At 42.8% G+C, this 21204-nt stretch overlaps 1 protein-coding gene and 1 long non-coding RNA gene across 3 annotated transcripts in view; both read right to left on the bottom strand.

The window, feature by feature from the left end:
- Positions 1 to 9627, bottom strand: part of igf1ra (insulin-like growth factor 1a receptor) — a 170120-nt gene extending 160493 nt beyond the window's left edge. For both annotated transcript variants that reach the window (XM_063197472.1, XM_063197471.1), the window contains exon 1: positions 8600 to 9627. In XM_063197472.1, coding sequence (XP_063053542.1) covers positions 8600 to 8693 — 94 coding nt within the window. In that variant the 5' untranslated portion in view covers positions 8694 to 9627. The remainder of the gene's footprint in view (positions 1 to 8599) is intronic.
- Positions 4483 to 6282, bottom strand: LOC134446905 (uncharacterized). The gene is made up of 3 exons (XR_010034525.1): positions 6006 to 6282; positions 5173 to 5292; positions 4483 to 4610 (listed from the first exon to the last, which is right to left on the bottom strand). It is a non-coding gene; the product is annotated as an uncharacterized LOC134446905 (long non-coding RNA).
- Positions 9628 to 21204: the final 11577 nt, after the last annotated feature.

The following is a 21204-nucleotide window of genomic DNA, read 5'->3' as shown; positions in this document are numbered from 1 at the left end:
CGTAAACTTCCATGCTTAACAAGTGTGTGTGTGTGTGTGTGTCTGTGTGTGTGTGTGTGTGTGTGTGTGTGTGTGTGTGTGTGTGTGCACCATATCATGTAAACATCCATGCCTACCGTGTGTGTGTGTGTGTGTGTGTGTGTGTGTGTGTGTGTGTGTGTGTGTGTGTGTGTGTGTGTGTGCACCATATCATGTAAACATCCATGCCTACCGTGTGTGTGTGTGTGTGTGTGTGTGTGTGTGTGTGTGTGTGTGTGTGTGTGTGTGTGTCTGTGTTTTCTGCCGTGTGTGTGTGTAGTACACAGTATGCTTGTGTGTGTCAGTATGACTGGATGTGTGTTCAGAGCTCCTTGGCCTCAGCTGCTCTTCTATTGATATTGACTGGAGACGCTCTGGCTGGCATTCTCACAGTCCCACAGGTGTGTGTGTGTGTGTGTGTGTGTGTGTGTGTGTGTGTGTGTGTGTGTGTGTGTGTGTGTGTGTGTGTGTGTGTGTGTGTGTGTGTGTGTGTGTGTGTGCATTCTCAGAGTCCCAGAGAGGCAGTGTTAATGTGTTGTGTGTGTGTAGGAATTTACAGGCGGAGGCAGCACACACGCTGTCCAGTCCAGCAGTGTGTGTGTGTGCGTGTGTGTGTGTGTGTGTGTGTGTGTGTGTGTGTGTGTGTGTGGGGGGCCCCTCAGGTCAGCCTAACGGAGCCCACCGTGTGTGTGTGTGTGTGTGTGTGTGTGTGTGTGTGTGTGTGTGTGTGTGTGTGTGTGTGTGTGTGTGTGTGTGTGTGAGTGTGTGTGTGTGTCCTGTCCTGTCCTGTCCAGCCCACCGCCCGTGCGAACAGCTAAGGTCTAATAAAACCCTGCACAAACTCTCTCTCTCTCACACACACACACACACACAACCCTACACAAACTCGCTCTCTCACAAACACACACACACAAACACACAAACCTGCACAAACTCTCCACTCTTCCAATCAACAAAACCCTGCCTGTTTCCGCTCAGCCAGTGTATTTTTATATGTTCTATTTTCAAACCTCAGAGTTTCGCGACTCTCACTCTCTCTCCGTCTTTCCCTCTCTCTCCCTCTCTCTCTATCTCTCTCTCTCTCTCTCTCTCTCTCTCTCTGTCTCTCTCTCGCCCTCTGTCTCTCCGTCTCTCTCTCTCCGTCTCTCTCTCTCTCTCTCTCTCTCTCTCTCTCTCTCTCTCTCTCTCTCTCTCTCTCCCTTCCTCTCTCTCAATGAACCGTGGCGTCTTGTTTGCTGTATGCTTGGAAGCAACAGCATGGAAACTTTACTGTGGTGAGCATGAAAGGAGTTTTAATTACATTTTATTAGCTTGACCAGATTATGAAAGTGAACAGGGTAAAGAGGGAGCATAAAAGCCCAAAGAGCAGGAGGGACCGTCTGGCACAGCGCGCACCCCAGGGCCGCCCGCCGCTCTTTCACATTTCCAATACGCTCTAATTCATGCATCAATTTGAACCATTTTCCAAATCCCAAATCAACTCTGCGCAGTACATTTCCAACCAACAACAAAAAACGCAGCCAAATCTGAAACAAATCACAGCTAAGACTCAGAGCAATGCTTTAATACTGCCTGAGGGGCAGCCGTTGCCTAAATGGGTAGGAAGGTAGTCTTCCGATCAGATGGTTGCAGGTTCGAATCCCGCCCATTCTAGTCACTACTACATCCATGGCTGACGTGCCCTTGAGCAAGGCACCAAACCCCTCAATGCTCCAGGCGCTGTAACCAATACCCTGTAAAAAATGAAGTCGCTTTGGATAAAAGCTGGGTAAAGTGAATGTAACGTGATGTAATGTAAAATGCAATGCTACATTGGTGGAATCACATGAAAATATTTGTACCATTAAAGCCAATAACTGGTCTAGTTTATTATTACTAACTACCGAAAACCAACACTTAAAAGTATACAAATGCATTTTTGTTCATTAATCTTGCTCACAACATAGCTGCGGCCTGATTAAAGAAACGTACTCTTGTCTCAGCTCTCTGTGATTTATTATGACTTTAATATGACATCGAGCTGTCACACATGCGCACACTGCGATCATGTGACCTTAGTTGGTCAACAGAGATGCCAACACAGTAGCCTTCAATAACGTGACCTCCTGTTCATGTAAATGTACAATGTCACAATTTGGAGTCTTTTCATGTATGACAACCAAACAGTGTCTTGATATGCCATCAGTTTGGGCCTCTATTTAAATTTGAATGATCCATGTAGTTATAGAGACGTTATACAGAAGTTATAAAGCCAAGTTGTACAGAAGTGTGGCTGTATATCTGTGAGAAATGTTTAAGGCATTTGTGTTTGTTAAAATGTTTACAAAACATCACAGTGTCTGTGATACAGTATGTTGAAATCAGAAATGCACATCCTCTGAAACAATCAGTTCAATAAATGAAACGTCAAATATCAGAAGGGAGAATATGAAGTTTGATGTCAGCAGAATATTATTTTTTCACTCTGTTATTCAGAAGATCTCTTTTCATCCAATGGATAAAGGAAAGGCAGCACTTTGCCCAGTACTTGGGGCTAGGGCTGGGGCTGGGGCTGTGATTAGAGCTGAGGCTGGGGCTGAGCCCACTGTGTGAGGATGAGTCTGGAGCTGGAGCTGAGGTTGGGGTTGGGGTTGTTGCTGGAAGTGGGGCTGGATATGGGAGTGAGGCAGGAGCTGAGGGTAGTGTTGGGAAGGGGTACGGGAGTGGGACTGGTGGCTAGAGCTGGGGCTGTGGCTATGGATGGGGTTGAGGTGGGCTGGGGCTGTAGCTATGGATGAGGTTGAGGTGGGCTGAGGCTGTGGCTGTGGCTGTGGCTGGAGTTGGAGCTGACTGAGGTTGGTGCTGGGAGTGAGGATGATGCTGGGGCTGCGACTGGGACTAGGGATGAGGAGGAGGTTGGTGTTGGGGCTGGGGCTGGGGCTGGGATCCACAGCCCAGTGGGGTGCTGAGGAAAGGTCACTTCTCTGGGCTCCCACCACTGGTCAGAAGGCATGGGACTGGCCGCGCTAGTCAATGGCGCTGGTCGCGCTAGTCAATGGGCTTCAATGGAGTCTCTCCCTGTCCCTTTGGCATGCTAATACGGCTCTCAGCCTGGGTGAGGATCACCTCACAGCGGCACGGTCCTCCCCCTCAGCCTCTCCAAACAAAAACATCCCGCTCAGACAACCAACACATCAATGGCCCCCACAGGCAAACACGCTCACTGTCATTCACAATCAATTAAATCAGGGCCAAGACAAAGAGGCAAGGCAACAGCTACCTATTCAACCTGAGTTGGCCTACACAACAGAAACAGCATCTTTAAAAGGTTGTAGGATGGTGGATTAGAAGGAGGAAAGGAAAAAGAAGTAGTTCTCCTATTATTGTTCAAGTGTAGAGCCAACCAAAAACGCACATTCATATTGATATGACAGGCATACAGTAGGCCTATCAGGGAAAGACAGGCTAATCCATCTCATCAATCCACTCTTCAGTTAGATGTTTGCAACATGACTATGTGTGTCCAGCTACTACTTAGTCATCGCTGCACAGTCAGCCAAGCAAACAAAGGCCTCTCCTCAACGGAACCCAGGTCTCTCCAACGGTCTTAAAATTAACTGGCACTTAAGCAACCGTCACACACCAACTAAAACAAAAACATGCCACACTTTTAACGTTTAACGGCCACCTATCCTTCAAAATATTCCATGCTGTTGTTTGCTCTTGTATAAGTTTAAACTAGGCCTACAAGGAATTGGTCGTTCAATAGTGGTGCTTTCCATCATATTGTAGCCTATCCCGCATAGTCTATGGTTAGTTATAGGCTCACTTGCGCCAGAGAGTGTTGAGTTACGGATATATCTTTGATTATTCTGTGTTACATTAGGCAACGGGTCAAACCTACATCAAATGAAGGCAACCCTTAGCAAAAAGAAGTAAACTTAAAGTATATTTTGTTAAGTATACTTAAGTACAAGTATAAGTATACCAAGTATACTTGAGACCATGTACTTTCAGTATACTAGAAAGTATACTAATTTAATACTACTTTATACTAAATTGGAACATTTTAAGTTTATAAAAGTATACTTATAAGTTCATTTCAAGTTTACAAAAAGTACACTTTCAAGTACATTCATCAATGCTTGGTGTATCCCTCTTGAATACTTGAAGTATACTACAAGTGTACTTATTTATATACTGCCACTGTACTGGTTATATACTTCCAGTTCATGTTTCTAGTTTATTGTAGTATTCCTCAAGTGTACTTTATATGAACTTTGGTTATTTTACTAGTTTACTACAAGTATACTTTATGTTTATTCATCATATATTGTAGATTATGGTTTATATACTTGAAATAGACTCCTTAGTATTTTTTAAAGTTTATTCATAGGCTAATAAATGTACAGTGTACTGAGTGTGATGTATTTACAAAATCAGAAGACACAGTGTTGAAAATAAGTTTGATTCATTTATTTCATATTTATTTTTACATAATATGTTGACATTTAGGACTTCTTTTCGTTTACTTGCTTGGTGTTGTTGTACTTCTGTCTTATTATTCGTCTCACATCTTGCATGGTGGTCAGGGAATTTCGCCTGGGCATGAGCTGTGAGTGCAAACACACATACAGAACAAAAACATTACCTAAATGTTATTCTTATTCATGGTCCACAATAAACACGCAATTGTAGGGGCGATGGCTTATCATAGGTCTACAATTTAAAAACAATGGGCAGCATGTTGCTAATGAGTGACATCAAGTGCTAATTCCTCTATAATTTACAACTGAAAAACATTGACCGTTCACCATCATAATTAAATAAAATAAATATAAATATATATATAATAAATAAAATAAGAAGCATTACTTTAGTTGTTTTAAAAAATAATAATAATTGTGTGTGTGTGTGTGTGTGTATATATATATATATATCAATGTAAAAAATGTATCTTTTTTTGTAAATTCAGTGCAGTGTTGGCCTATAGTCTATGAACTACCTCCATAACATGATAGGTTAGGAAATGGTATGATGACGTCCCCAAATATATTATGAATACTACATCCATTCTAACTGATGTGTAAAATCAAAAGGTGTAGAGAAACACTGTAGTAAACATTTGCCCACATTAATAAACACAACACTATTAATATATGATTATGTATTTACCATATCATCAGGCTCAGATAACACTTGAGAGCTCTGTGCAGAAGGTAGGCAATCTCCAGGTGGTGTGTTGACCAGGTTGATGGAGGTGTTGGGGCCTTGTCACTACTACTCCTAGAAGCTCTGTAAAGGGGATGAAAACAAGACAACAAAAGCTTTGTGTTATTATTCTGTTTTGAGACCACTTTAACACATTGGACTGGTCATTTCTGCTGACTGGACCGTGACTGGAAGTGGAGCTAATTAGGCAGGGACAGGTGCCACGATGAGTCAGACTTTTTAGATTGTCAACAACAACAAAAATATGTTGGTAGCTACACGGACCTCCGCCATGTTTTTCTGAACATTTTGCATTCGAGGCGAGATACAATATTCAGAAAACACGACGAGCATCCGAGCGGCTTTAAACATAGTTTGTGGTTAATCTAAAGAGACTGTGGCTGTAACTGTATGCAGGCCTAATGCTTAACACGAACGGAACAAAATGCATCAATAACTTTTACCATTGGATCAGTCTGTTTAAGCTAGCCGGGTAAGCTAACGGTTAGCATATAGAGCTAAGCACAACTAGACAGCCACAAACTTATATTGGACCACTTCTTGCAAGTGTAGAATTATCTCTTGGCACTTACATTATATCTGGCACTAGAGCCAAAACGCAATTTTCGTTGACATTGTTGTCACTGCGTTGTGAGTGAGTGGTTAAACAGCTGTCTTGCTGCATGGTCAACTGTCACTTAGCTAGGTAGGCTGGCTTTATACAGGTCTGTGTCCAGACCCCACTTTGGGAACAATGCTATTGAGCTAACTGAGAATCAATGCAATTCACAACTTACCAGCAGTCATCAAAACCTTTCCAGGAAAAAAGGCTGGGCCGTTTGACTTTTTCCTGTCGTTAATCTCCCCCTTTATCTCCATCAATTCGTCTTCTTCCAGACCAGGGCACTGAGTGATTTACTGTTGTTGGACATAATTGCCGGTCGTCAGGACTTATTCATGAAATCTTCCCATCTTCCACAGTCTTGTCCTTGATATAATAATTGGCAAATGCCATTGTAATCTATAAATTGCGTTTTTTAGCTCTTCTCCAGCTCGGTGGTCTTCTTTGCTTCTCTTCAGCAGTGGCAGTTATTTTTTTGCGAACGACACGCGCGGTGAGCCCTAATTTGAAATTGGGCCGCCCCCATTGGCTGCCAGATATGGGGCGGGACCATGGGCAGAACTGCAAACGCGGTTGGGTCGTGGATACCGGAAGTTACTGACGGTTAGGTTTAAGATTTATTTTATTTGGGCACATTTTAAAATAATAATAATTATAATAATAAAAACATTTCTTTACTGACGTTGGGGATAGGGATTGTTTTGGTCAGGGCACATTTTCGCATGAAAAATGCAACATAAATATGTCACTTCCGCTCTTGACCCCTGCCAGAGAATTTTCTTTTCTTTTCTTTTTTTTTTGTAGAAAATCATCACATGGAGGGGTTACACAAAATAACTGAGACACCTGTCATTTTAGTGTGGGAAGTTTCATGGCTCAAGTGGTCCAGCCTGATCTTCATTAATGGCACATTGCACCAGTAAAGTGAAGTGTGTGAGAGCAAAGTTTTGCTCAACATTTTGCAATGCACACATTAGGGTGACATGTCAGAGAGTTTAAAAAGGAGAAATTCTTGGTAGATGAATTGAGCACCCTTACTTTGTACTTAAAAGTGTTAAACTCCAGTATTAGCCTATATTAATAAATAAATTAAATGTTAAACACAAGTCAATGACTTGTAGGCTAGGTACTTGTTATGCACTTGAAGTATTAGGATTTCTTTCAGACTAATGTAAAAAGTATTCTTAAGTATAAGTTTTAGTATAAAAATATAAGTGTAAGTCTAGTATACTTTGGTTCTACTTCATCTAAGACTTCAGTTTATACTTTTAAGTATAAGCCAAGTATACTTTAGTATACTTTTCACAAGTATATAAAATATAGTTTAGAAAAAGTAACCTTCAAGTATACTTACTCGATTTCAGTATAAAATAAGTATACTCATAGTAAACTTGAATAAACTTCTTTTTGCTAAGGGTATCTGTGTAGAGAAAAAAAAACACAGCACTTTACTTCAACCAAACATGTCTTTGTATAAAATATCAACGTTTTGTTGGTAGTTTCCACGTTTTGCTCAATTTAAGACACTGCAATTTTCCAGTGTTCATTTCCTGAAACAATTTAAGTGAGTTGGCGCCACGCTCTGATTAAGCAACTATTTAGAAGAATGTGTGATCTGTAATACGCACGCAGCCACGCAGACTAGTACTTCACACACAGGGGTCTGTACAGACAGAGGGGTTTCATGCAGCCGTGGCTGGCTGGCTATTGAAGGTGGCGAGTTGGGCGCTCTATTTCTGGTTAGCTTTAACGACGACTCTGTGGACTATGTGATGAAATTGTTTCAGTGTTACCAAATCATTGTCCAGGACAAGGGTATGGCCACATGGTTTACTTAGCGTAGCATCGCCTCTTCGCAGAGCAACTCCCTCCAGACCCAGTCGCCACTAAATGCACAGCTTTGACGCCACGCTCCATCTGCGGTATTACGGTGATTTCAGTGGTAATTTAACGTTTCCTTCAACTATGTGTCACCAAAACTACATGCGACGATATTTAGTACTGCTATGTATATCCGCTACAATATTCGTAATGAAATAGCGCTATCTAGTTACAGAATCTTCTTTTCATGAGAATGTGGTCGTGTGGCTTGGAGGGCCTGCGACCTGCCTTTGGCTTTCGGCTGGCTTGAGTGGTGCCAAATGCGCATGAATTCAGCGATACACAGCATCACTTATTGGAGAAATATGTGCAACCACATTCAATAACACAGTTTTCTAAACATGATTGATCAACTGAGCCTATTTTCCACTATAGACGTAGCCTACACGTCATCAATGTTACAGCATCAAGAGTCAGTAGCCTAAGCGTCATGATAGCCTAGTCGTGTCCACAGAATGCGCGTCTGAATAAACTGAACATTGCTATTTGAATTTAATCTCGAAATGGAAGAACGAATAGGCCTACTGCGGGATATTACGAGCCAGTTCTATTTACCCAGGTAAACCGAGGCATAGGCTACAGATACACAGCATATAAGCCAAGTGACAGTCAATAACAGACGTGGATTAAAACACCATTGGTATTGCATGGATAGCTTAAAGACATTCAAAGATGAATTCACACTTTTTCATTTACCTATCCAACTCCGTGTTTTGGGGTAGCCTAATTTTGTATTTGGGTAGGTTATGCACGTGCGTTGAATGACTTAAAGGTAGCCTATTTGATAACGTTCCAGACCTTTGGTTGATTTGTGCTGATGGCCTAGACAACAATATCAGAGATATACACTTAAAATAAGTGCAATACTGAATGAACAAATTGACTTACTTTCTCCACTGGCGGACCACATGCAGATCGTAGAAACAGATAGTACGAGACCCAAAAATAAGGTCAATTTATCCCGTTCTGTTCCAGATTTCATTCCTGATGAAATAATATCCTTCCAAGTAATAGTAAAGGTTGTTTTAAAATAGGTTGTCCCCACAAAATGTGTAGGAAGTATTACTTGTCCAAAGTCTTCAAAGTAATAATCTCACAGTGTTAGATGTGTAAAAGGCAGTCACTCTTGGTCAAATGCGTCCCCAAAGCAGTGGGGGGAAAACGAGGTCTGTCACAAAAACAAAGATTTTCTTTTCTAAACTGAATTTCCACAAATTATCCAAAGCATTTCGTTATTCTTGCCAACAAAACAAGGATTTGTTCAGGGCCGTTAAAAACACCGAGCCATGAAATTCACTTGAATGATAGTAATCCGCATCTTCAGCCTCCATGTCTTGAAAAAAGCAGAAGAGACACGAACACTAGCTGAGCGGCTAACACAATTTCAGCTCTGCGCGATGAAGGACTGGCCGTGGGATGTGTGTTTTCCAATTCCTCTCAATGTAAAGATCCAGGCTCCCGAGGCCTTCAGAAGGAAATCGTAAGGTCAGTACCAGCCGATGGAGATGGCGGGGATATGAATGAAAACGCAGCCCCCGTTCCAATGCGCCTCTCCGACAGCAGGGCTCGATCCAAAATATCCGCCAGGACAAAAATGGTTTCACCAACTGCACCCCCCGTCCATCCCTCCTCCCTCTCCGTGTCTGTCTTCACTCGCTCTCACGGTCGATGTGTTTTGCTGAGGGAATACTCCTCGTAACGCGCAAAAGCTGCAGCACCTCAAGCTCCGGCGCTTAATTGTGTCTAAAACGGGATTTTGCGTTCCAAATATTGAAACTTTTTGACTGGCTAGATTTCCTAGACTGGGTCTCTGTAGTTCCGAGCCGCTGTGATCCGTCCAGCCTGCTTCAGCCTCCTATGTCGGTCTCTCGCTCCGTGGAACCACCGCTGTAAACAAGACTCGGCTCCTCTCACACACAAACACACATAATGCTATGTGAGTAAGCGAGCAGGAAAAGACGGAGTGGATCGTGGCTCTGTCGTTTGAAGATGCTATTTATAGTTGCTTGCCATACCGAGTGATCTTGCCAAGTGCCGTGCGCCTTTAGTACATATTCAGTCAAACATGCTATTTTAAACCCCTTAAACACACCATGCATCATAAGTTTGGATAAATACGGGTAGAGTAACACGACAAGATGTCCAAAAAATTCGGCTAAAACGGCCAAATTGCAACAGTCAATGGCCGTATGTTGTAAAACCGTTTATTATTAAATAGGGTTTTTATTAAATAGGCCTACGGTAAGTAGGCCTAGGGCTACTATAAAGTCAAGAAACGCTCCACTTCACGGGTGTAGAACAGGGGACTGCACTCTAAAGTACAGTGTCAGAATGTGTGTTCGCAGAGACTTACATTTTGTGTCATTTGTTAGATGTGTCATTTGTGTAGCCTATAGAGAATGCCCCACAAAGCCCCTGCACCCTAGCCTGGTCCTGACCATCCCATAGGCTGGCAGAAGTAAGTAGGATGGTGCGCGAGGCTACCTGCACCCCACCTCCACAGGCAAGCACAGCTATTATAGCCTTCTTGATTGTGGGAGTCGCTAACCAGGCTGTCATGGTTTCATACCTTAGGTTACTTTCATCTCTTGCACTCAAAGGCCTCTTCCATGTGTTATTCCCATGGCACAGTCAGTGAGCTTCAGCATGATGACGATCTTCGTTTCGTTGCCTCTGACACCAGCACAATGTCAGGTCTGAGCAACATGCTGGGGATACTTAAGTTGGTTGCCCAAATCCACTGGCAGCTGCCAGTCCTGTGCAGTGATGAGAAGCCTGGTGTTTCTTTGGATGTTAGGAGGAAGTTGATGGTCCTCATCACAGGCTTTGACCTCCGGTAGATGGTGATAACACTACAGATGCTCCCTGCGATGGTCGTCTTCTGAGGGTGGTTTAGTCACTGTCCGTTGTAATAGCACAACGTTTCAGCTGTGGCTTCCACAAGGTTTTCTTTCACATGGCTCAGGGGGTACTTGTGTGTGTGTGTGTGTCAAACACACACACACAGTACATGGGTGTAGACCTCTGGTCTTTATGTTCAATGTCTGACACACATTGTTAATTTGTTTAAACCTGTTTCAATATTCTCTTTTTATTTTTCTGTTTCAACAGCCTTTGTATGGATTGATTCAATATTTTACTGTATTTTGTTACTGTTCAGTAAAAGTTTTGCCTTATAATAATAACGCTTTTCTATGTGCATTTTCAGGTCAAACTTTTTTTTTTTTAAATGTAAAAGCTTTTTAATAACAATACAGTAGCCTACCGTAAAAAGCACAGTGTTTAAAAAAAAAAAAAACTTTTTTGCCATATATGAGGGGAAAAACTGAATATTTTTGTCATCTACTGCTGCTTCTATTTTACCATAAAAATACAGTGTAGGCCTAGTATATAGGCTAGTAGCCTATAGGCCTATATATACAGTGTATAACTAGTAACTATGTAACAATAGGCCTATATAGCCTATAGGGTGAACATTGGTAAAGTGGGACGATTTTTAAAATGTCAGGTTCTCTGCCATTGTAGGGAAATGCCATTACATCTCATGTCAAACTTTTATGTTATTTTCAAAATCTAGGGTGTCTTTAACAAAATTAAGCAGAAATTTTGGAAATATTTTTCTCCTCAAAGAAGAAATTATTTTGCTTTAAACAGTTCTGGACAAGTTCAGAATGAACTTCCTGACCGCTGGTAGAGTGGGACATTGCTGCTTTTTACATTTTATTTTATTTATTACACAATTGACATGGATATTAAAGTTTGTTATATGTGCATTTAAAATAAAGTTTTGGCATCCATTCCACAGCTGACAATGTTTTACTGTGAAATGTTGAATTGTTTTTATATATATATAATTTACCATAACAACAGATTTTTTTTACAGTGTACTATGGTGTTCTGATCTCTGTCTGTTTATGTGAAAACCTGGTGACTGGTTCTGGAGATTAAAAATACAAAATTTATAATACAAGCATCGTTTCGATGCTGGCCACACTCCAGAAATATGTGCAAAATAACCATGTAAACCAAACCTAGTCCACTGAAGCACTAGGCCTATGCTTCTGCAACATCATGTCAAGAACACAGAGACTAGCCTATTTGATAGTAGCCTATGTGGTATGGGTATTTTGGAAAAGGTCCATGGATAGCCTAATTTGGACAGTTCAGAAGGTATAGGCCTATTTGTCGCAGTGCAACTAGACCTAGGCTACGGGAGTATTAGGCCTACTCTACTGACATACAGACCTACTGTAGATGATGAATCTCTACCCTATAGACGCCTAGTCTCCACACCTATGCGTTTAGTTTACCTTTTCCACTCGGAAGTGTTGCCCAGCTCCACATTTTAGGTGCGCGCATACTTTGCCAGTGACATACACATCACCAGAGACAAATGTAAGACCCGATGTGGAGTTTCATTCAAATAGTCGGAGCGGAGTGAGCCGAAACATTCATTCATCTGTAGAGCCAGTGTTGGCACAACCAGTGTTGACATGGCACCATAGTGAATCTCTGAAACCTGATATAAAAAAGATAGAACTAACTATTAGGCTATTTATGTCCCGAATAGCGAGTTGCTTCTCATAGGCCTACATTAGAACAGATAGACTAGAGCTCGATAGATAGACAAAAAAAATATCTGTGAATTGAGTGCGCCTTCAACCGTAGCCTACATTTCATCGCTGGAATTATTGCGCTGTCTCATTCCCGTTATCACAGTAGACAATCTGTGATAAACAGCCGGTCAACGTGTCGCGTTTCCGTGGGGCTACTCCTATGAGCACGCTAAATAAGTTACAAAGCACAAACAACTCTGACTAGCAGCAGACCGATTAAACAGGCAGTAGCCTATAGTAGAATAGAGAGTAGAGACAGAGATCGACATAACGCATTAAACAATAAAGTGCAAAACAACAACGACTGAGGAATCCATGAGATAGGCAAACACAAATAAACAATAAACAACGAAGCTGAATAATAATCTGTTCACTGATGTGTTCAGTCTGGTTTTATCATGAGGGGAATTATAAAGCATTGGCTTGAAAAGGCTTACAGTTCACCAGTGTAGGCCCTATCATGTAGAGAATGTAGACTATAATTCGGTAATATCGGCAACATACACAGAATGGTAAAGTTTTGGGAATGTTGCTGTGAAGATGTCTACATATTGTGCGTGTTTATGAGGACTTGGTGAAATAGGACACCATGTCATGCGCCAGCACAGTCCATCTTGTCTGCGCATGCAAGCGTGTTGGCGCCCTCTGCTGTGCGGATCATAATATTACTCACATCTCACAAAACATGCTTGGCAGAAAGGGCATCTCAAGTCGGGAACATTAGAACATTTAGGCCCACTGGGAGAATGTTTCCTAGGCACTGGGCAACCATTCTGCAAATTATGTAAAGTTGACATTCCTGATATGTGAACATTTTAAAAAGAACTCTCTTAATGTTGTGGATTTAATTTTGCGTTCATCCAACATCTTGATACAAGGCCTGTTGATTTTCAGATCGCCTAATTATGTACATTATAAATGTCATTAGGCATTAGACATTCAGGGATTAATCATTAAAAAACATCACCAAAACTACTGTAACACTTGCATCAGACTAATGCACAGCATATAATGGAGTCTCAATGTTGACTAGTTCCTAATGAGCATTTGCACTCCTCCGCTGGCCATTATCCGGCAGGTCAGAGTTTTGCCTAAGATGTTTGGCTGATCCTATTAGAAGGTCGCCTAAGCAGATTGGATTGGAGGCAGCCAGTGAATGGTATTAACAAACAGGGTTAGGCACCACCTTAAATTAGCAGTACAGCACCAAAATAGTAGCAAATCATTCCTGGAACACTGCATTGGTTTGTTTCCACCATTTTGATGCGTCAAGCAAGTCATGCTTGATGGCTTTATAAGCAATGTTTATAAATAGCCTACATTTTGTAAGCTATTTTTTTGTATTTGTTTGTCGCATGATCTATCTGAAAATAGGCCACTGCTAATAATTTAGAACAGTAAATGAAGAGCTCTTTTCCAAAACGCTATATACACCATTTTTGACTTTTTGCATTTTAATATTGGAATTGACTGCTAAGACGTCCTATAATCTATATGTGAATTCTTGCCATTCAAATGTTTTCAGAACATACTTTTTAAACCTCTATAAAATGAATTTTGCAATGCAATTCAATGGAGAGCCCAATACAAAAATGTCAATTTCCCAACATTCTATAAAATGGATATATCTCATTTTGGAAAAGAGCTCTTCAAATATAGGCCCCTATTTAATTATGAGTTGTCACAAATTGAATATTCATCCTGCCTTATTTCCAATAAAACATTATTTAAAAGCAAAACTACAGCAGCTGGTATTGGTATGGGTGTGATGTGAGGTGTTTAATTAGAACAGGAAGTTGTATAGTGAGTCCCACAGGTATGCTGCTATGGAGACAGGCTACATGTCTGCTGCCGCTGCTGCTGTCCTCGCCCGTTAAGCCCCCTAGCCCTGCAGCTGCCACCGCTCCCATTGCCCTCAGCAGTACAGCTGACTGGAGTAAAGCAGCACCTCCGAGGGATAAAGCCCCGGCATTACAAAAACAAACCCAACCGCCGAGGCCATACCGTCACTGGCTGGAGCCGGGCCGGGATTGGTGGATGCAGGCCCTTTCCCGCTACTCTGGAATGCCAGAAATGCCCCAGTGGGAAGTTTGTGGGATGTTTCGTGTGCCGCTGGAATGAGAGCTAGAGGGTTAAAATGAGACACAACCCCCCCCTCCCTCTTCTTCGCTGCCACAGGAACTCAGTCAATTGCTTCAAACCAAGGGCCCCAGTGGGTTTCGAGGTAGGCCATATAGTAGTGAGCGAGCAAGGTGGGACACAATTTCCACGAGTGACTTACTGCTTTAATTACTGCAATAGCAGTGAAAACCTTTAACAACGTGGGAAGCAGCCAGAGAACATTCCTTTGGCTTAGGGTGTTTTGATATCCAAATGAGATCGTGGGGCTTGAGTTGAGATGTTGAGAGTTGTGACAAGATCCAATGGACAGCCATATCTTTGTTGTGTTTCTGGATAATTTTTCCCTCAAGTGGCAGCACAATTGACTCACTGGGCCTTATTCACTAACCTGACTGACAGGGCCCTAACCACTAACCCAGTGATTCTCAAACTTTTTCAGACCGAGGACCACTTTGTCCCCCCAAAAATGTTCAGGGACCACCTGTCAACTGAATTGACAGTTGACGGGTGCTATTTCGACACTGTTAATTTTGATGCAGATATCTTCCTTTTCATTCACATTTACAAGCCTGTCTTATTGTGGTGAAAATATCACATGTTTGGCTTTGTAATAATGTTACAAATATAGCCTTCTGCTTGTCTTGAAAAGTAGAAGTCACTTTGCGGACCACCTGAGCTCTGTCGCGGACCACTGGTGGTCTCCGGACCACACTTTGAGAATCACTGCACTAACCTGACTCAATGGAGCCTAACCACTAACTTAACTGTAAAAAATGATATCAGCGATAAGTCATGATAACTTAAGAAATTAAGTTATAGTTGAATGTAAAAAGTCAAGTTGCCCTGCTGCCTTAAGTTTGTAAGTTAACTCAATTTGAGGCTTACAAACTTAAAAGGCAGCAGGGCAACTTACTTTTTTATGTTTCACTGGCAATGTTCTACAGTGGGGTCCTGACTTCTTGCCTGAGTCATAGAGTCCCAAGGAAGAACCCAACCAAACCCTGGGCCCGAAACACTACGAACCTGACTCACTGGGCCCTAACCACAAACTTGTCTCATGGGGTTCTGTCTTCTTTTCCTGAGTCATAAAGCCTCAACCAATAACCCAACCAAAACAAGTCTTTCGGGCCAAATAACTATCTGTAGGGGACTGTGGGTCCACACTAGCCTGATTATCATCGACTTTCAAATCTCTTCGAGACTTGGTCTGACCAAGACCATTACAATTAACGTTTCCCAAATGGCATGGTTGACCTGCCTCCCTAGGTTACTGGTTGACTGGTGTTAGAGAAAGTGGGTGGAGTTCCCGTTTTTTGGGGGAGATCAGAAACTATATTTACATTGCTCTTGGCCTGACTAGAAGCAACACCGATAGGTGTTGAGTCACTAGGAGGGTGTGGCCTGGCTAGGTCCGCACAGGCTCCTACAGATAGTTACGGGACCCGAAAGACTACCCAGAGTTACTGGGCCCTATTTTGAGTTGATAACACTACTGCAGAGGTGCCAGAAGTAAATCCATGATGTAATTACAATACTTGTACATGGTATTGCATAGTTGTATGTATCACACAGTTAATGAGATAGAAACACAAAAAGGTGAAACAGCCTGCACGAAATTTGATCCAACCACCTCAGAAACAGCTGATCATAAGACAGCTATACTGGAACTACAGCAACTGACCTACTGTTACTCAGTGAAAGCAGAAGCCTTGAACTCTCATAGTCAGAAACGGGTCTTAATAACTACAGAACAGGAAAGAACAAGAAAGAAGTCTAGGCTAAAGTAAATTATCTAATCAAGGAAGTAAAATAACTTCCCGTACTGCATAAGTAATAACACAAAGTCCAAGCCTGACCCGGGCCTCATTCAAATAAAAATAAAAAAATACTGTCAAACCTGCAGAGTCCCGACAGGTTCGGTCAAATATTCCCAGCTCTAGTTATCATTGTGACACAGCGCTAATCAGCACACAAGGGAATAGTGTTTATGCCTCACTCTTTGCAAGGGGGCAGCACAATTGAGACCTAAGGGAGCAGTGTGGTGGCACAGTCACGGTACCATGTTCAAGGTACCTCAGCCATGATTTGTGGAGGAGAACTGGTCAATTGCTCCCCCCCACCAACCTGTCGGGTCGGGAGTCGAACCAACAAACCCCCTTGTGCTACAAGATGGACATGACTGTCCATGACTTCACCTGCATTAGAGGGAAACTGCGGAAGGGTTTCTCTTTAACACCTCTGCACTAAATGAGGATGGGGGAAAGCACTGATCAATTACTCCCCACACCAACCTGTCAGTTCAAGAGTCAAACCGACAACCCTTGTGCTACAAGATGGACATGACTGTCCATGCATCTGCATTGGAAGGAAACTGCGGAAGGGTTTCTACTTTTGACAACTCTGCACTAAAATCACTGCCGGGCTCTAAACAATAATTTGAACTAACTTGCTGTCCTGGGACACGAGGACACTGTATCGGGGAAATTAGGTGCAGCAGGTGGGTGTCCTGGGACAGCAACAACTGTATGTGTTAAGAAATTATCTGCATGTATTATTGAAAATATAAGCTTTCTGTGTTATTCTCTGTTATTCTCTCTCTCTCTCTCTCTCTCTCCTTTGCTCATTGAGTTATGTGACATCTCTGTACCACGAAGAGACATCTCTCCCAGTCTCTCCCAGACTGTTTTTACCACTTCGCTGAACTATGACCTTGGATATTTAGGCTACGTGGAAGCTATACATCAACAGAATGACGCCATTACGGAACAGAGGAGATTGTCTCCCATATATAGTCTTACATATGCATGATAGGAAAGATGACGTTAGTATTTAGTTGTTAGATAATGTCATGGACTGTGGGGCTGGGACCGGTTAAATAGGCTTGTTTTTGTATACACTTCAGGACTTGCTGCTGCTCCCACGCAGTAACTCCTCCGGCCGTTAAACAATAAAATCTGCTCGCAGATTTTAAATGCTACCTCTGTTTCTGTGTGTGTTCTTTTTTGATTTCTTTTCTTTTTTGACAATTTGATATGGTAATACAGTGAAATTGTTAAGGTGATAATGTGAAATTATTCACAGTATGCGTCCTGTGACAGTGTACTGGTGTTCCTAGACAGCAACTGGGTGTCCCAGGAGAGCCACTATGTGCCTCGGGATAGTGTCCTTGTGTATAGGTGTCCCGGGACAGCAACTATGTGTGGGTGTCCCAGTACAGTGTACTAATTGACACCAATAAAGCCTACTGACTGACACTGTCGCGGTACAGCAACTACAAAGTAGGTATCCGGGGACAATGTCCTGGTGTTCTGGGACAACAAGGTATAGGTGTAAATAGGTGTCCTGGGATATCCTGAGACAGCAGCTGAATATCCTGAGACAGCAGTTGGATGTCCCGAGACAGTACTAGTGTTCTGGTCAACAACAACTACTGGTAGGTGTCCCGGGACAGCATTATTACATTCCATTACACTTAGCTGACACTTTCATTTATAAAAAGCGACGTACAGTCATTTTTTCAGGGTATTGGTTACAGTCCCTGGAGCAATGTGGGGTTAGGTGCCTTGCTCAATGGGCACTTCAGCCATGGATGTAGATGTAAGGAGAGGTCAAGTGGGATTCAAACCTGCAACCCCTAGATTGAAAGACCAACTCTCTAACCGCTAGACCACAGCAGTTGTGAAACAGTGTCTGGTTGTCTCGGGACAGAGTACTGGTGTGCCAGGACAGCAACTAGGTGTCCTGGGACAGTGTGTCATCCAAAAACAGCAACTGGGTAATCAGGGAAAGTGTCCTTGTGTTCCCGAGACAGCAACTAGGTGTCAAAGGACACATTACATTACATTGCACTGCACTTAGCCGACGCTTTCATTTATTCAAAGCGACTTACATTTGTTATTTGTCAGGGTATTGGTTACCGTCTCTGGAGCAATGCGGGGTTACGTGCCTTGCTCAAGGGCACTTCAGCCATGGATGGGGATTTGAACCTGCAACCCCTAGATTGAAAGACCAACTCTCTAACCACTAGGCCATGGCTGCCCAACACAGACTGGTTGTCCCGGGACAAGGTCGTGGAGTCCCGGTACAGCCGCTTCGTGTCCCTGGACAGTGTGCTGGTGTCCAGCGACAGCAGCTATGTGGCCTGGGATAGTGGCCAGCAATTAGGTGTCCCGGTACTAGGGGTGTGTTCAAAATATCGGTATCAGGATATACTAGTATCGCGGACCTCTGCACGACACACATATCGATACGGAGGCTCAGTGTGGCAATATTTTGTGTGCAACAAAAAAAATTGTTAATCAAGTTGCTGAAACTCCATCTGACAGTTGCTCCTTGCTATGCAGTAGGCCAACAGCTTTGTGAAGGTGTACAGTGTAACTGTTGCTCTACAGAAAAAAATTAAAAAGTAACATTTCATTATACATTATACATTCTTAAAAAGGTTAAAAAAAAAAAAAAAACAGAATTAAAAAAAAAAAAAAAAAAAACATGCATCTGGATGCACATGTATCGCAATAGGCTACATATTGTATTGTGACCCCTGTATCGGGATGTGTATCGTACCGTGAGATTGTTACCAATACCCATCCCTGCCCGGTACAGTAGGCCTACTGTTTACTGATTTCCCAGGAAAACACAACTTTCAGTGCTAGCTGCTAGTCCTATAATTCACTGGGCTTTAAATACCCTAAAGACTAGAGGACTGTCTATAAACAATACATTACATTACATTACATTTGGCAGACGCTATCCAAAGCAACTCACAATCGTGGAAGTGTGCAGAAAATATGCTAAACATAATTGCAGATGCCAGGTACAGGTAGTGTTTTTTTATTTGAAGTACCGATATTAACACAGAATTTAGTAGAGTAGACACTCATACTGTACATACACAAAGACACAGCATGCCTTTAGAGTCTAGCCCAGGTCTGGGACAGCTCGGCATCCGTGCAGTAGATCAGTGCAGTGAAGGTTTAGAGCAGGGGTGCTCAACTGGCGGACCCAGGTCCAGATGCGGACCCAAACGCAATGTCATCCGGACCAAGACAAAATCCATCTGTATTTAATATGTATAAATTATACATGAGATTTCGCTGCCATGCGATCTATAGGTGTATTTCTGCAAAGCCAGTCTTATGACAAATAAAAGTATCATCACTATGACAACTCAGTGAGTGAGCAAGAGGCCAGTGCGGCCAGCGAGTGAGGCTATTTTCTGCATCGGTCCGTAGCACCTTTTTTGGACCCTGGAAACATACAAAATTTGGCGAGTGGACCTTTTCAGTTTCTAGTTGAGCACCCCTGGTTTAGAGGGATGACTCTCTGGTCTTGTTGCCTCTGGGAGTTGGTCCCACCACTGAGGGACAATGACGGAGTAGAACAGTTTTGACTGGAATCACGAAGAGCGAGCAGGGGGAACGGCTAGGCCATTTGTGCTGGAGGAGGAGTGCTACTCTCTGGCAGGCCTTAGTGTGTCCTTCAGATAAGCTGGGGCTGTTTCTGAGGTGGTTTTTGTAGGCAAGGGTCAGGGCCTTGTGCTTGCTCCGGGCAGCCACCGGTAGCCAGTGCAACTCGATAAATAGAGGAGTAACATGGACCCTTTCAGATTGAGTGAATGCCCACTGACAGATTGACTCTTTAGCTGGGATCACTAGGAGCTCTTTCTTGGACAGGTTCAACTGTAGGTGGTGGTCCTTCATCCATGTTGACAGGTCATGCATGCTGACATCGTGGAGTCATCTGGCTGGAACGACAGGTGCAACTGGGTGTCTTAAGCAGTAGAGATAGGAAAACCCATGTGTTTCGAAACGAAAGACATGCCCCAGTGAGGTGGTGTACATTGCGAACAGAAGGGGCCCCAGCACTGATTCTTGGGCTACGTCTGTGGTGAGGGTGAGTTGAAGACAGTTTTCCTTGCTACCTTGAAGGAGAGTCCAGAGAGGTAGGAGTTAAACCAGGAATGGACGGTGCCAGTGATTCCCATGTTTGTGAGTACCCTAAGAAGTGTCTTGTGGTTGACTAGTCTAGTTCAGTGGTTTTCAAAATAGGGGCCGTGGACCCCTAGTGGACCGCAAAGGGGTGCTTGGGGGTCCACGGCAGGTTGTCAGGAAAAGCATAGCGAAAGAATTTAAATATTTCAATAGATTCACCAATGTACACCAATATAAATCAAAAATAAGTTTAAAATAGTCCCATTAGTTAAGAGGTGCATTATATGGGGGGCGCTGTGGCGTAGCGCGCTTAGCCCCCCACATTTGGGCTTACATTGCTCACGGGGACCCCAGTTCGAGTCCAACCGGGGTCATTTTCCGGCCCTGCCTCATCTCTCTCTCCCAATCATTTCCTGTCTACTCTCACACTGTCCTATAACAATAAAGGACCCCCCCCCCCCCAAAAAAAAAAAAAGTTTTAAAAAGAAGTGCATTATAATAATCTATTGCATCTCTGAACATGGGTATTATTATCGTTACAGTGGGGCACTGACTAACGGACCCAGACTATGGTTGTGAAATGGGATGCAAAGAAAATAGTGTGGCACGACCCATGTAAGGGGGGGCCTTGGCTGGAATATGGGGGACAGTATAGGCTACTGCTTACGGTTGTTAGAGAACTACACTGTACGCCTTTTAGGGCTATAGGTAGGCCTACGCCAAGAATATGTATTTGTTGCAAAAAATAAATAATTTACTAGATCAAATATAGTAAAAGTTCGGGCTCAGTTGTTTTTATACTATCAGCCTTGTCAGCTGCTTTGCA

This window comes from Engraulis encrasicolus, chromosome 4 (assembly GCF_034702125.1).
Source record: "Engraulis encrasicolus isolate BLACKSEA-1 chromosome 4, IST_EnEncr_1.0, whole genome shotgun sequence".
Lineage (NCBI taxonomy): Eukaryota > Metazoa > Chordata > Actinopteri > Clupeiformes > Engraulidae > Engraulis > Engraulis encrasicolus.
The sequence above is the reverse complement of the archived record's forward strand: the minus strand, read 5'-3'. Positions and strand labels throughout refer to the sequence as shown.